Source organism: Clarias gariepinus, chromosome 17 (assembly GCF_024256425.1).
Source record: "Clarias gariepinus isolate MV-2021 ecotype Netherlands chromosome 17, CGAR_prim_01v2, whole genome shotgun sequence".
Classification (NCBI taxonomy): Eukaryota; Metazoa; Chordata; class Actinopteri; order Siluriformes; family Clariidae; genus Clarias; species Clarias gariepinus.
Genome location: NC_071116.1, coordinates 19,947,435 through 19,961,368, shown reverse-complemented (window position 1 = coordinate 19,961,368; position 13,934 = coordinate 19,947,435). Strand labels below are relative to the sequence as shown.

Below are 13,934 nucleotides of genomic sequence, written 5' to 3'. Positions count from 1 at the left end.
TCTCTATATATATATATATATATATATACTCTCTCTCTCTCTCTCTCTATATATATATATATACTCTCTCTCTCGCTCTCTCTCTCTCTCTCTCAATATATATATATATATATATATACTCTCTCTCTCTCTCTCTCTCTATATATATATATATATATATATATATATATATATATATATATATATATACTCTCTCTCTCGCTCTCTCTCTCTCTCTCTCTATATATATATATATATATATATATATATATATATATATATATATATATAATGGCTCCAGCCACCTTTCTCTTTCACTTCAAACGTGTGTGAGATCTTTTCCTCGCTTTTAACTTTCATCTATCCCCCCCCTCCCCCCCGCCCCTCCTCTCATGGATCCTACCACATCCGCGTCTGAGCACGAGACGCGCTCGCGGGAACGTACCATGTGTATCTGAGACGGGGGGGGGAGGGGAAGGGATGGCATATGGACAACAAAACACAAGCCCAGGCGCGCGGCTCGGAGCCTGACAGATGAGGTGTAGGGATGATGAATTCGCGGGGATTTGTAATACACGAGCTTCACGCAGTATAGGTGAGTCATTTCTGTGAACGCGTGCGCAAAAAAAAAAAGGCACGCGCTTTTTTAGCTGCGGTAGGGTTTTCACTTCTCTCTTATTTCTTAGGGAGCGCCGTGTGTCTGTGCGTGCGTGTGTGTGTCTGTGTCTCTCTTTCTGTGTGTGTGTGTGTGTGTGTCACGCCTTCAGTCTGAAAGTACTGCTGTAACTCGCCAAATGTGTCCGAGCTCTCAGTGTCCTCTTGTAGGAAGAGACTCGGGACATTTATTCAGCCTGTGTGTGTGTGTGTGTGTGTGTGTGCGCTGCACAGCAGTCCTATGAACACACACCGATATGGAACATAGGGATGGGGTGAGATGCTCGAGCTAACCTTTTGTGTCTATTTTTATTCTGAAAAACTGTTATTGCTGTTTAATTAACCTGCTATATGTGTGTGTGTGTGTGTGTGTGTACCTCTGAGGTTCATTGAGGTTGTCCTGTGAGCCAGCTGCGGCTTTTAAGTTTCATTCTGAAACTGGTTAGTCAGCAACATTGTTACGTGATACTGTGGTAACATAACAGTGACAGGCTAAAGCTAGCAGCAGGACAGAGCAAGAGTGTGTGTGTGCGAGAGAGAGACTCTTTTTTTCCAGCCCACAAGTACACGTGGCTAGATAAAGTCCTAGTTGAAGTTGTTTTTCTTGATTTTTTTCCTACCTCTGTGCGTGAATGTCGGAAATCCAGCTGCGCTTCCCCAGATGCGCAACCATAGAAACTAGTCATATAGAAAAGATGCACGCGCGAGACCCTCTCAACCCCCCCCCCCCCCCGCCCTCTTTCTATGTTTGTGTGTGTGATGTGTACATCTTGATGGAAACCTTATTGAGACGTTTAGTTTGGCTCCATGATCAAAACTTATGTTCAACATCGAAACAAAGGAAAAACAAAACAAAAACAAACAAAGGCTATTTATACGTAAATAATAAGCACCATTCTTCTCCCTCCTATCTGTGTGTGTGTGTGTGATGTGGACATCTTGATGGGAACCTTATTGGGACGTTTAGTTTGCCCCCATGATCAAAAGCCATGTTTCCTATGAAGATAAGAAACAATGAAGCAAAAATAAAATACCTGTCTTCTATGTAAATAAAACGCTAATTTTTATAAAATGTTCCAATGTGGCTACTGAGATTTAGGTAAGATTTTGGGTAAGATGTTATTAATTACCCACATTTAAAATAAAAAGAACATTGTAAGTTACTTATAATAGTTAGTAATTTACATGCAAAAATCTGATATTAATTTTTGTTTCTGTTTTCGGCTGCTCCCGTCAAGGGGTCGCCACAGCGTACCATCTGGTCCACACTCACACTTGGCACAGGTTTTATGTCAGATGCGCATCCTGACACAACTCCCATTTTCTAACCAGGTTTGGAATCGTAGTATGGGGCGATTTGGGAACACCATTAGCTTAAACTTTGGACTGTGGGAGGAAACCAGAGCACCCGGGGGAAACCCACCAAGCTCCATGTCCTGAGGCAGGAATCGAACCCAGACCCCGGATGTTCATGGCAATGGTTCTACAACTAAGCCACCATGCCACCTTTTGACTTTGTTTTTTGTGGACATGACAAGTCATGTGGAATGTGATTTTTTAAAAATTCCATACACTTACGTTTACAGTGTTGTGCAAAATCTTAGTACTGTATTGTCTATAGTACAAGGGCGAGTCTAAAATAATCTGCACACTGGGTGTATAATTTTTTTTAATTACCTTTTACAAAATGTAATTTGTTTTGGAGGCAAGTTCTTACGGCGAAAATTTGTATTGCGATATAAATTTTTTTGAGCAGCTCTTGGACATACATAAAACTGGCCGAAAATTCTTTGTATGCGGTTGCAAATATCTTGCAAAATTTAAGGAGAAAATTCATAAGGGAGGGCATTTGTATGCTGAGTTTCCACTATTCGTTTTTCGACATAATCTCCTTGCTTTTCAATACATTTGCCTATCTGTCAACAAGATTTGTATTCCCTCATTAAAAACTGTTTAACTTTTTTCTAATAATGTTCCAGTACTGGCTCTTGCAAATCACACAGTCACAAGTCTGTAAGCATAAATTTTTCAGCTGATGGTTGACTTTAAGTTTTTTCTTGGTAGGCGATTAGGATGTTTCCATACCATACGCTGCCATTTACTCTCAGGCTTGTAGTGATGAATCCATGTCTCAGCACCAAAAATGATTCTCTTTGAGAAACTTTCCCCTCTCTTAAAGTAAAAGTAAATGTTGTTTGCAGATATCCAAACGCTTCTGTTTATGCTATAATTTGCTTCATACACAAAAAAAACGGATCACTGCATGCTGCTCTTCTTTCGTGCAAATCACAATTAACCATCTATTTTGACTTGCATCGCAGTTACATAAGAATCATAAGAAGATTATAAGTTCTTCTGGTAACTGTCATAATTGGTCCTTTCGATTTTCATACAAAAACCAGGAGCCTACATTAGTTATTTTTTTCATTTGAAAGCTGGTTTGTCATGTAATACATTGCTTTCTTTACAGGTATGCAATTTTTTTCTGTAAGTTTTTTTATTTATTCATTTTTAAGGTATGTTTGGAAATAGTGAACGGTTTTGTACATATTAATACAGACATGATAAACACATATAACAACATTCATATAAAACAAAATGGGATGCATTAGACTTTTGCTCAGATTCATCCAGATTTTTTTCCACTTGATGTTTGTTATAATTTTGTGCTAGGAAAGATGGAAAAATTTTAAGGTACCGGCCCTCATAAACGTTTTGGATGATGTTGTTGTATTGGCTGAATTAGAAGGCAGGTATTGCAGCTGCTCTGTGTTTAAAGAAATGGTCGAACTCGGCCATAGGAGAACCTGCTGCAGTGCCGAAGGAAATCGAAACGCTTACAAGGAAAATGCAAAGAAATTAGGCAAGAAAAGAAGTTGCAGAATAGGCTGCTCTTTTTATAGCATAAGTATGAACTTTGCACCTTTGCGCATGAGGGTCAGTTTTGTAGCATGAGCTGTTCAGACTTACATCAAATATACTGTAGATTGTATTGAAATCATAAAATATGACCAGACTAACAAAAATGTCAGATATTAGTGAGAACATATGCAGTGTGAATCTAGCCCAAGAGAAAACTGTGTGTGTGTCTGCATGTGTGCACATCTCCATAGTGATACAAAACTTAGCAATCAGCATTATGCCTATTGTTGCGAAAATGTATTGCACAAATTCTGAGTCATACATAAAGTGGGAGTCGTAAGCACAGTTTTATTTCATATAGAAAGAATAAAACACTCGCTGTTTGTTTATTGTATTGATATTTGAAAGCAAAAGCCAAACACACCTTTCCTTTCAGTTCTCAATCTGAAGCGCCGCCCACCAAATTCATGGACGTGCATTGCCAAAGCAGTGAAACTAAGAACTAAGCTAGATGACCAACATTGGTATAAAGCAGTATCGAGTGTTGAGTGGCGCGGTCTGCACCACTTTGTTTGTTTCCCATCGATAGAGTCGGGGCTGTGTACAAACACTGGACGTTTGTACATCTTGTACACATGACGGACTGTTAAGACATTTTCGCTAAATTTATCGAAAAAGTGCATTGTTTTAGAATTGCTGATTTCTTCTTTAAATTACATTTTTATAAATAAATGATTAATAAATGACACATCATGCTTTTGGTCTCTTTGAAGTTAATAAGACAAAAAAAAATGCAGCATGATATATGAATGATTAAACATTGGCCTTTTCCAAAAAAAATAATGATTTAAAACTCCATTTATTTTTAGCCTTAGGTTATGTGAAAGAGTTGTTACCATAGAAACAGTACTGTACTAAAAAGGGCGCAACCTGTGATTTGAAATACAGACGACATGATTGTCAGAGCTGCGGTTATAGGAAATTTATCAACACTTTCTGACTAATCATATTAGTCACAGATTTAACAGCACTGTGGTATAAATAGACATAAATAAGGAGTGGTGTTTATAAATTTGCGTCTCTTTAGTTAGTTTTAGTTCTTCTGAGTTAGTTGGTCAGTTTTAGTTACGTTTCCATGAGGGTAAGTCTCTTTCTAAAGGTTTTAGGTGTAAACCATTTGTGTGTGTGTGTGTGTGTGTGTGTGTGTGTGTGTGTGTATGCACGTACATATACTGCTTCCTCTGACCACCAGCATTTTTATCTGCCCCCCCCAGTAACAGCCTATGTTATCATTATCACACATGCGGTCAAAAACAATCGTAGCAACACGAGTCCCTCTCTGTTTGAGTGCGAGAAAAAAGGCGCGCATATGTGTGTGAACACCACAATCTGGTCTTGGTTTGTGTGCAAATTAAAACTGCATGATGTTCAGTTCTTTTTACTACACACCACATACTCGATGTAGTTGCTATCAGATGACGAACTGATTTATAGTTTACAGTTTCAGTTCTGAACTCTGGAGCAGGATCAGTAAACAGGATGAATCCCTCTGCAAATATTTCCAGCTCAGTTTTTTTTTCCTCCTTCTTTCCCGATTTTTTCCCTCTTCAATTACAGTAAACATAGTCTGGCAGATCTGTCTTGTGACTGGATGAAACTGAAAAAAAAACAGCAGACTCTCTCTCTCTCTCTCTCTCTTTTTATAATAGATCTTCAAACTTGGGGAACTACAGTATGAGGAGATTTAAACTGAATTAGAACCACTTGAATCCTTTGTGTAAATCTATAGATTGACTTCTTTGTTCCTGTTTAAAGGCTATGCAGCTTATCACCAGTCACTAATGGATTTGGTCCCGGTAGGACTCCTGGAGGAGGGGCGCTGATTATAATTCAGCATTAATATGTCTGTTCTTCATGCTTAAGTGACCGGCTCTGGATTTGACATAGGGAATATTTACATGTAAATACCCTTCTTGTTTAAATAATGCTCTTACCTACAGTTAAAAATAAGGGTTTAGAACGAAAGTGAAGTTTGAAAGAAAAAATTCTATCTATCTATCTATCTATCTATCTATCTATTTTGTTATATATGTCTGCATTGTTATGTAACATCATTCACTATTTACAAACATAACTTAAAAGTTTATAAACAAAACAGAGATAAAAGAGAGGGTGAGACACAGAGAGGTCAGGCCAAGGCAGTTAGTTTAAAACTCCAAATAAAAAAATGTGAGTCAGTCTATCCATCTATCTATCCATCTATCTATCCATCTATCTATCTATCTATCCATCTATCTATCTATCTATCTATCTATCTATTTTTTTGTTATATACAGTATGTCTACATTGTTATAGAGAATAGTAATAACAATAAAAATCATAAATAGTGAAAATAATTCACCATTCCCAAAATATAAAAAAAGTTGATAAATAAAAAAGAGATAAAAACATATATACTGTAATAAGTGAGAGAGATGGCAGTTTGCCATTGTACCTGCAGTATCTAAGTGTTCGAGAAGATGCTCGATACGATATTATTACGATACCCAGTTGTCGATTTGATCTACTTTTACGATTCTCTATCACTATTCCATATTTTATTTTCCAGATTAAGTAACAATTCCAAACAAACTTATATATACCACACATGATCCTGTCTAAAACAGTTTAGAGCATGCGACCTGTAGGATTATAGAGGAACAACAACATTTTACCACCTCAAATGCAAACATACTATATAAATAAAAAAAAGATTTTGGAGTCAGTGTGACGATGTATGAATTGCCACACAAAAGAATCGCGGCACATCACTAAATCGATTTCTAATATTTATTGCAATTTATTCAATCGTGTCAGTAATTACATTTACAGAAGCTGCAACAGAAACATTCACCAGCATCATGATGTTTATATCACCAGTCAACCATGTCATGTTTATTCTCTTTTGTTTAGGAAGCATTTCAGTAAGGATATCCGTATTGACAAAATAATGCTTCACAGTCTGTACAGTCCGTGTGTGATAGTGGGCCTTACAGTGGCAAAACAGGTGCTTGATTCTGAATACTTTCTGAAATGAGGAAGTATGACTTAGGAGGGAGTTTCACACTTTCGCAATATGGTTTTTCGTAAGTTTTTCCCCCTTTTGTGCTACAGTATATTTCAAGCCCACTTGCAAGATTTGTTTATTAGTCAAGATAGAATTTTTTTTTACTTTATAAAAAATACCTTTTTTTGACTGGATAATGAACACATTTTTTGTCTGTGCTGCAATAACAACTGGAATTAATTCTTCGTCTGTCTTAGAAGACAGCTGTGTATTATTTTTTTGCTGTTTATTTGTCTCCTTTCCTCTTATAACAGCCTGTAGCTTTTCTGAAAAGCAGTCAGGAGAAGACATGCCGTTCACTTATTAAGTTATTTTAGATAGGACGAACCATTTTCTCCCATGTCACGTGTAACATTGCTATGTCCTAAACGGATCATCTCTAATTCCCAGTCTGCACTCCTCATGTCTGTTTCCTCTTTGGCATGCCCTACATGCGAGCCCTATATTTCACCTCATTAACTTGTTTTATTATCGCCGCTCAAGTTGTCTTGCGCCGCAGGGCTCACATCCTGTCTCCACCGGCGCCCCACAAGAGCAGGGTAATGTATTCATTAAGGTCAGGAAATAATAAATATTATATAGGCTACTGCACTGAAGACACTGATAACTGGTTCGCTGAATGGAATATATTTGGTTGCATTGTGCTGTTCCTGCACTCAGGTCTGATGAATATAAATAGTTCGACACTCAAAGAGTATAAAATGATAGGGTTCTGGTACTGATTACTGATGGGTTTACATTCTCCCAACATGTTTTAACATAGAGTAGAACCAGTGTTTAAGATAATTATTGTCTTAAAACAGCCAAGATAACAGACGCTCTGTCTTAAAATATGACACTCTTTCAAAATCTTTAGCATCAATGTGATGATTTGGTCTCTGCATGTTCTTGCTTCTTAATGACCCTCTTTGCCCTGTTAGACGTTTTTTTTTTTTCTTTCTAGATATTGTTGCACATTTTTTAAATAGATCAGAGTTTGTTTTTTTAACACATCCGCTCTGGGACACATTCAAATCAGGTTTTAAATCAGAATGACAGAGTTATTATTATTGTTATGCAAAGACCGCACTCAAGTGGCGTGTGAATCACAGCTGAGTGTGGTCCAGAAGAAATAAATTGTCTTATCGGTCCGTGCGGGGAAACTTTCATTAAAACTGCACGGTACAGAAACCAGGCTGTTCTCAGGCCATAGCAGAGCATGCGTACAGTCTGTCCTGGTTTCCAGTTCCATTATAAAAGTAAGCGTCTCATATCAAAGACCACAGTAATTACAAGGGGTAACAACTTGTTCCTTTTATAATAACAGTCCCAGCTGGAGTTTTTGGTTGTCAGGACATCGTGGTGATGTTCATTTGGCGATATTACGGACACTGCGACCATGCTGGTATTAGGTGGTTTTTAAGAGTTTGATAAAATTACATCAGAACTAAGTTGACTATGTGACGATGGGAGAAGGCTAAATGAATTCCCCTAACATAAAAAATTGCAAAAAACATTTTAAGACAATATTAAAATTGAACTGATGGCCTGAGCGGGATCCAAACTCTGAGAACTTCGTGCTGACCACTGGACCACTAGGGATCATGAAGTTCAGGTTAGGATAAAAAATAAATTAATAAAAAAGCCTAACGTCTGAGTGAAACCGGACATGATGCAGTTTGGACGCTGTGCAAACATCATATCACAGTACAGTGATCTGGGAGCTAAGATGCAGCTCACTGTATAATTTTATGACAGAATATGAAACAGAGTCCATCCCAATCTCTGATCCCTGTTAGAAGCATAAAGAACCATGGTTGTGGTCGGACATGGTGCGAATGGATGTTCATGAACATAATTGCTCCAAGGGTCAAATTTTGTTGTTTTGATCTTGTATTTGCAACATTGTGTTTGGGTCGTTTGTTTAACTTTATCTCAACGTCATATCATCAAAGGCATTCTAACTTTTAAAAACAGATTAGTCATCAGACTAATTACTTATTAGTCGATGAATGTTGTCACAATGTTGTTACAACTATATAACAGCGGTTATTCAATGTTAGGAATCATGCTGGGGTGATGCCGCTAGTAATGCCTACAGCATTTTAGTGAGAAAACGATTTAAACAATCAGATATGGGTCAGGTATATGTTCTCCCTGTGTTTGGTGGGTTTCCTCTGGGTAACCTGGTTTCCTCCCAAACTCCAAAGACGTGCCGGGTAGGCTAATTGGTGTTCCCAAATTGCCGGTAGTGTGTGTTTATATGTCCTGCGATGGATTGGCATGTTGTCCAGGGTGTACCCTAGTACAGCACAAGCTGTATAGGGAATGAATGAGTGAGAGTAGGGTTTTTGGTTTCATCAGACTGGCGATGTGATTCCCTCCTCTGGTCTGTGTTTGTGGAGTTTGCATGCTGGATTCTTCCAGGTACTCCGATTTTCCTCCCACAGTCCAAATTTGTAAAGACATAAAGATTAGGTTAACTGACATTTCCAGATTCCCTACAGTGTGTGTCCTACGAAGGATTGGCCTTTTGTCTAGGGTATTCTGTATCCCTGTAGAGAATGACTGAGAGAGAGTCTATCGAATAATAAGACCAACAATATAAATGCAGTGTTGGTGAAACAATAGGTAGAAGTTGTATAAATATTATAATTATGAATGTATGTGTGGTAGTCTGGGGAAGCTGTCAGAAATCACCATGGCTCTTTAACCTCTACCCTAACCACAGTAAACAGACTTATCCAGCATGAAAGACAGTCGGCAGCATGGAATGGCTTTGTTCATGTGGTCCAGTGCAAACAGGTAAAAATCTAAGAAACTGGGTGGCTACATTTATCCAAAAAAACATTTCTTGAATTCGATTGAAAACATTGTAATTATAGATTCCAACTTAACTGTTTACATGGACGCTGATCTGATAAGATGTACATTTATATGCTCAAAGCTTTCAATCAGAGCATAACGGTTCTTGATCTGTGTCACTGAGCGTGATTTCCTCGCACAGTCAATATCAGGCTTTGATGAAGTTGTTCAGAGTAAAATGGACCTCGGTTTGTTGATAGAACTTGAATTGTTTTTTAGATGCAGAAGCGCAAAATAACAGAACACAGTTATAAAAGTAAAAACAACTTTTATTTCTGTATATAATCCCCTGCTACAACTAATGCACTTGTCCCAGCGTTTTACTAGTGCCTGGATACCATCAAGGTAGAACATTTTCTCAGTACGCCGGAGCCATGATTGGACTGCCTGCTTAACATCTGAAACGCTGGCCTCCCAGGAACTCCTTTAATGGCACAAACATGTAGGAATGGCTTGGAGCGAGGTCAGGACTATACAGGGTATGTGGCAATAACTCTCAGCTGGGATCCTGTAATGTGCAAGCGGTGCAGTGGACAGTAGGTGGTCGTGCATTGTCCATCATAAACAAAACGCCATTGGTGATCAAACCATTTTGTTATTTAATTCTTTAAATGCTCGTCGGTTTTAAGCCTTAAATCACGAGAAATTGTCCTGGTATTACTTGAACGACCTTGTAGCTTTGTGTGATGAAGTGCACAAATATAATAAACAAACATAAAGGACTTTATACCACTTCATTCGCTTCTTGTGTTATTTTTATGTAACACAAGAACGTTGTGATGTAGAACGCAGTGTTGCTCAATTCAGGAAATGGATTTAGTGGTTAAAGCATGAGTTGCTTTGCAAGCTTTCTTTATTTTTTATTTTGTGAAATTGGCAGCGAGCCCAACCTGGGCACTGTTTGAGCTCAGCTGTGGAAAAAGACCTGATTTTACATTAGAAGTTCTTTGTCTCTGGGCATTGGTGGATCCTTTTTTAAACCATAATTTGTACTAGTTACAAGCATTATTTGATAGGACGTTGAACATTATTGACCTCTCGTAGTCCTGAGTTGTTAATAGTACTCAGTGAAACTAACAAGCACTAACTAGTATGTCGTTTTAAAAATGAAAAAAATTTTTTTGTCTTTATTCAAACACACAATTCAGGAGTCATGTCCATACACAGCCTCATTTTTCTTGACACTATAAAAAAGGATCTATTGATTGCCAACAAGTCTGATTTCGTTTTCTTTTAAAGTCAGCAAGTACAGGCGCATGTTCAGTTCATTCATTCAGCTCAGACACATTTCAAAGACCTTGAGCTGCTAGCCAGCACATGGAGACTTGGCATATGCCGAGCAGTCTTATATGCTATACCAGGACCACAACAAACATTGAATTTCCTGCTGAATTACATTTCAGCAGCTACTCCCTGATCATCTTGTGCGATTATGCAGCTGCCTGGCAGAAAGCATTAAGTTCTTGGAAACGTTACTTGAAAATTTGTGGGTGGGGTCAATTTGAGAATGGTGAGTGAGACACACTTTGAACTATGTCACTCACTAGTCTTTTAAAGTGCAGGAAAAACTGGAGTTCAAATAAAGAATTGCCTATTTAAGCACTCGCATCAAAATTTCATATCGCGAAATGAAATAATGTAAATGCAGATGATCAGTCCCAGCCCCCCAAAAATTAATCAAGACAAGTAAATGAATGCAGATATGAAATAGACATTAAAATTCACTTAACATCGATTAATGATTCCTTTTGGCACAGCTGCTGTTAAAATGAAACTGAAAGCTGCTCCGTTTCTTTTCTTTAGGCAAAAGTTCTTACGGTTTGTATCTAGAGTTTTCACTGTATGTATAGTAATGATGCAGGCTCATGCAGGATCGTAAAGGTGCTGGGGAAGGTCTGACTTTACTCCAATTCCAAATCTGTGAGAGATTAAATACATTGAGTAGGTTTCTGTTGAAACGTATTTTTTAGGTGTTTTTTTGTAATTTAAGGTGTGTTCACACGTCTAGTTCAGTTCTCTTGGTTTGGACATACATTAGTTTTGGTTTGCTAGTCCTCATTTGCTTAGCCCTTATGCTGGCATTTTCAACATTGCACCAAATGTCACACTGCCTTTTTTCGTCCCCATTACGTGGTGTCTTTGTTGTCAATGCGTCTAATTTTGCATCTAGCTTTTTTCCATACAGAGTGGCGACCGTCCCCAATGATGAATAAATAAATAAATAAAAATGCAATCAGTGATCTTTAAAACCCTGTGATAGAGTCTTGCCACTCCTCCGTCTTCCTGCCTGGTATAAGAGCACGTAAGCGTACGATAGTAGAGCAGGGCTAAATTTAATAACGAAAGTGCTCATTAGGTATTTCATTTCCCCCCTTTTTTTCGAAACTCATCATGCTTTTTAATGCATGTGACATAGCTCGGACAGCGTTCCCATTTTTTAAGTAAACCAACAGCAACATTTCACCACCTGCCATCTGCAAGCAAGATTTTGGAGTTAGTGTGGCGATGCACAAATCACTACACAAAAGAATCGTGATACATCACTGAATCAATCTCTCCCCATCCCTATTATCCAATCACGGACGTCTCTGACCTCGAGTATGTGGAAGAAATTTTGATAAGGTGCAGCGGGCTGATGTCACATGTTTCGAAGAAAATCTTTCACATAAGAGAGCGCTGGCTGGTGAGGTGAAATTGACATATGCCAAAAATGGGATTTGAGCAGCCAGTCTGAAGAAAGCCATTGTTGTTTTACACGCACCGGCTTTTTAACCCCATTTAAACCTGGCATTAGGGTTATGACTGGATTATATGGATTTTTACCTATGTTATGTAAGAAATAAAACATTAGTATGTGTAATTTATTGGGAAACCATTTGTGGGATGATATTTATAAATATTTGTTATAAAAATATTGTTATAAAAAGACATAAAAAGTAAATCCCTCACAAGATTGTCTTTTTCTGTTTCTTAAAGATAATAAATGGATGTAAAATGGTTACGTCCGCGGGCTACGTCCGCGTCACATCCATGCTGATATCCAGCACAACAGCACTCCCTCTCATGTAATATTGCTTAAATATAGTTAATCTGCAGTTTTCATACAACCATTTATTCTCTTAGAATAATATAATAGTTAACTTCTGGGTTCTGCGGTTAAATCCCAAATAGTGTTAAATGGAAAGCTAGTGTGCTAGGGTGTATAATTAGGGGTGATGGATTTGGGATTCGGGCGTAAATAAAATAACACAAAGGCAATTCGGAACGACTTAGAAACAATTACTAAAGAGACAAAGTGTTGTTTAAGGTCACGTAACGTTTTTTGGCTGGAAGTGCTTCAAATAAGTCAAAATAAGTGTCCCACAACCAAGGTCCAATGGCAGCAAGTGCCTGGAGACAACCATGACATCAAAAAGAAAAAACATCAACTCATCCTGAGAAAAGAAAGAGAAGGAATCCTAAACCTCTGAAGACTTTCCCTTCACCCGCTCGCACGGCTCACTCTTCCCCTAAATGGTCTATAAATCTCAACAGGTTAAACAACTATACGTATTTAGTCTCGAGCTATCAGACGTCCACAGGGAAGCCCTGTGCAAGTTCTCGCAATAAACAAATAACATATTCGAAATATGTCTTCTAAACACTCAGATTTACGTTACCAACAGAAGGATGTAAATGCATGCAAATACATCCATCTTTTCATAACCCATTTAATAATCATTTAAATACATTGCAGTAAAATGTATGTGGTCATGGCTTCCCATGTCCATGTACAGTAATCAAACAGAACAGCACAGTCAGTGGTCATTAGAGCTTATGACAGATAAGACTGTCCAGAATAAACAGCAGAACGCTTACGGGAACAAAGGCACCTCTAAATGAGCTGATTTGCATATTAGAGGCGATACAGCTATCAGATCTGACTAAATTGAGAGACATTTGAATACAAGTGAAAATTATGTTAACATACGGATTAGATACCAGACAGTGTTTGGAGAACGAAGTGTAACATGCTGAATGTGTTGCAGTGTTCTTGTGGTCGGGTTTACAAGTAGAAATTGTTCGGACCTACTGTAACTTTCTACTTGGGTTTACATTTAGGCACTTGGCAGCCCCCCTTATAAATATTACATTTTGATCCCATTATACATCTGAGTGGTTGAGGGGCCTTGCTCAAGGGCCCAACAGTGGCAACTTGGTGGTCATGAGGACCCAGGAGCTTCAAAACCGTAGTCCAATGCCTTAAGTACTCAGACGATGGTATAGACGATGGTACTCTTAGTCAGTAACCTGGTGAATTACAAAGGCCGTTCAAGTCAAACCAAGACTTTTCACTGCGTAAGATTACAGTAAAAAAATGGTATTTTCTCTATATGTATCCAAGCATTAGTAAAACACTCGGATTATATAGAGAAAATACCATTTTTTTTACTGTAATCTTACGAAGAAGGAGGCAGTGCGATCATGGCTCCGGCATACCATTAAAGGT

At 38.1% G+C, this 13,934-nt stretch overlaps 1 protein-coding gene across 3 annotated transcripts in view; it reads left to right on the top strand.

Annotated features, from left to right (window-relative positions):
• Nucleotides 1-13,934, top strand: part of psd3l (pleckstrin and Sec7 domain containing 3, like) — a 139,902-nt gene that overhangs the window by 4,005 nt on the left and 121,963 nt on the right. The window contains exon 1 of one of the 3 annotated variants that reach the window (XM_053515914.1): nt 745-908. The exons of the other annotated variants lie outside the window; for them this stretch is intronic. Coding sequence (XP_053371889.1) covers nt 891-908 — 18 coding nt within the window. The 5' untranslated portion in view covers nt 745-890. Of the gene's footprint in view, nt 1-744; nt 909-13,934 lie in introns of those variants that run through there. 3 annotated transcript variants of the gene reach the window in all.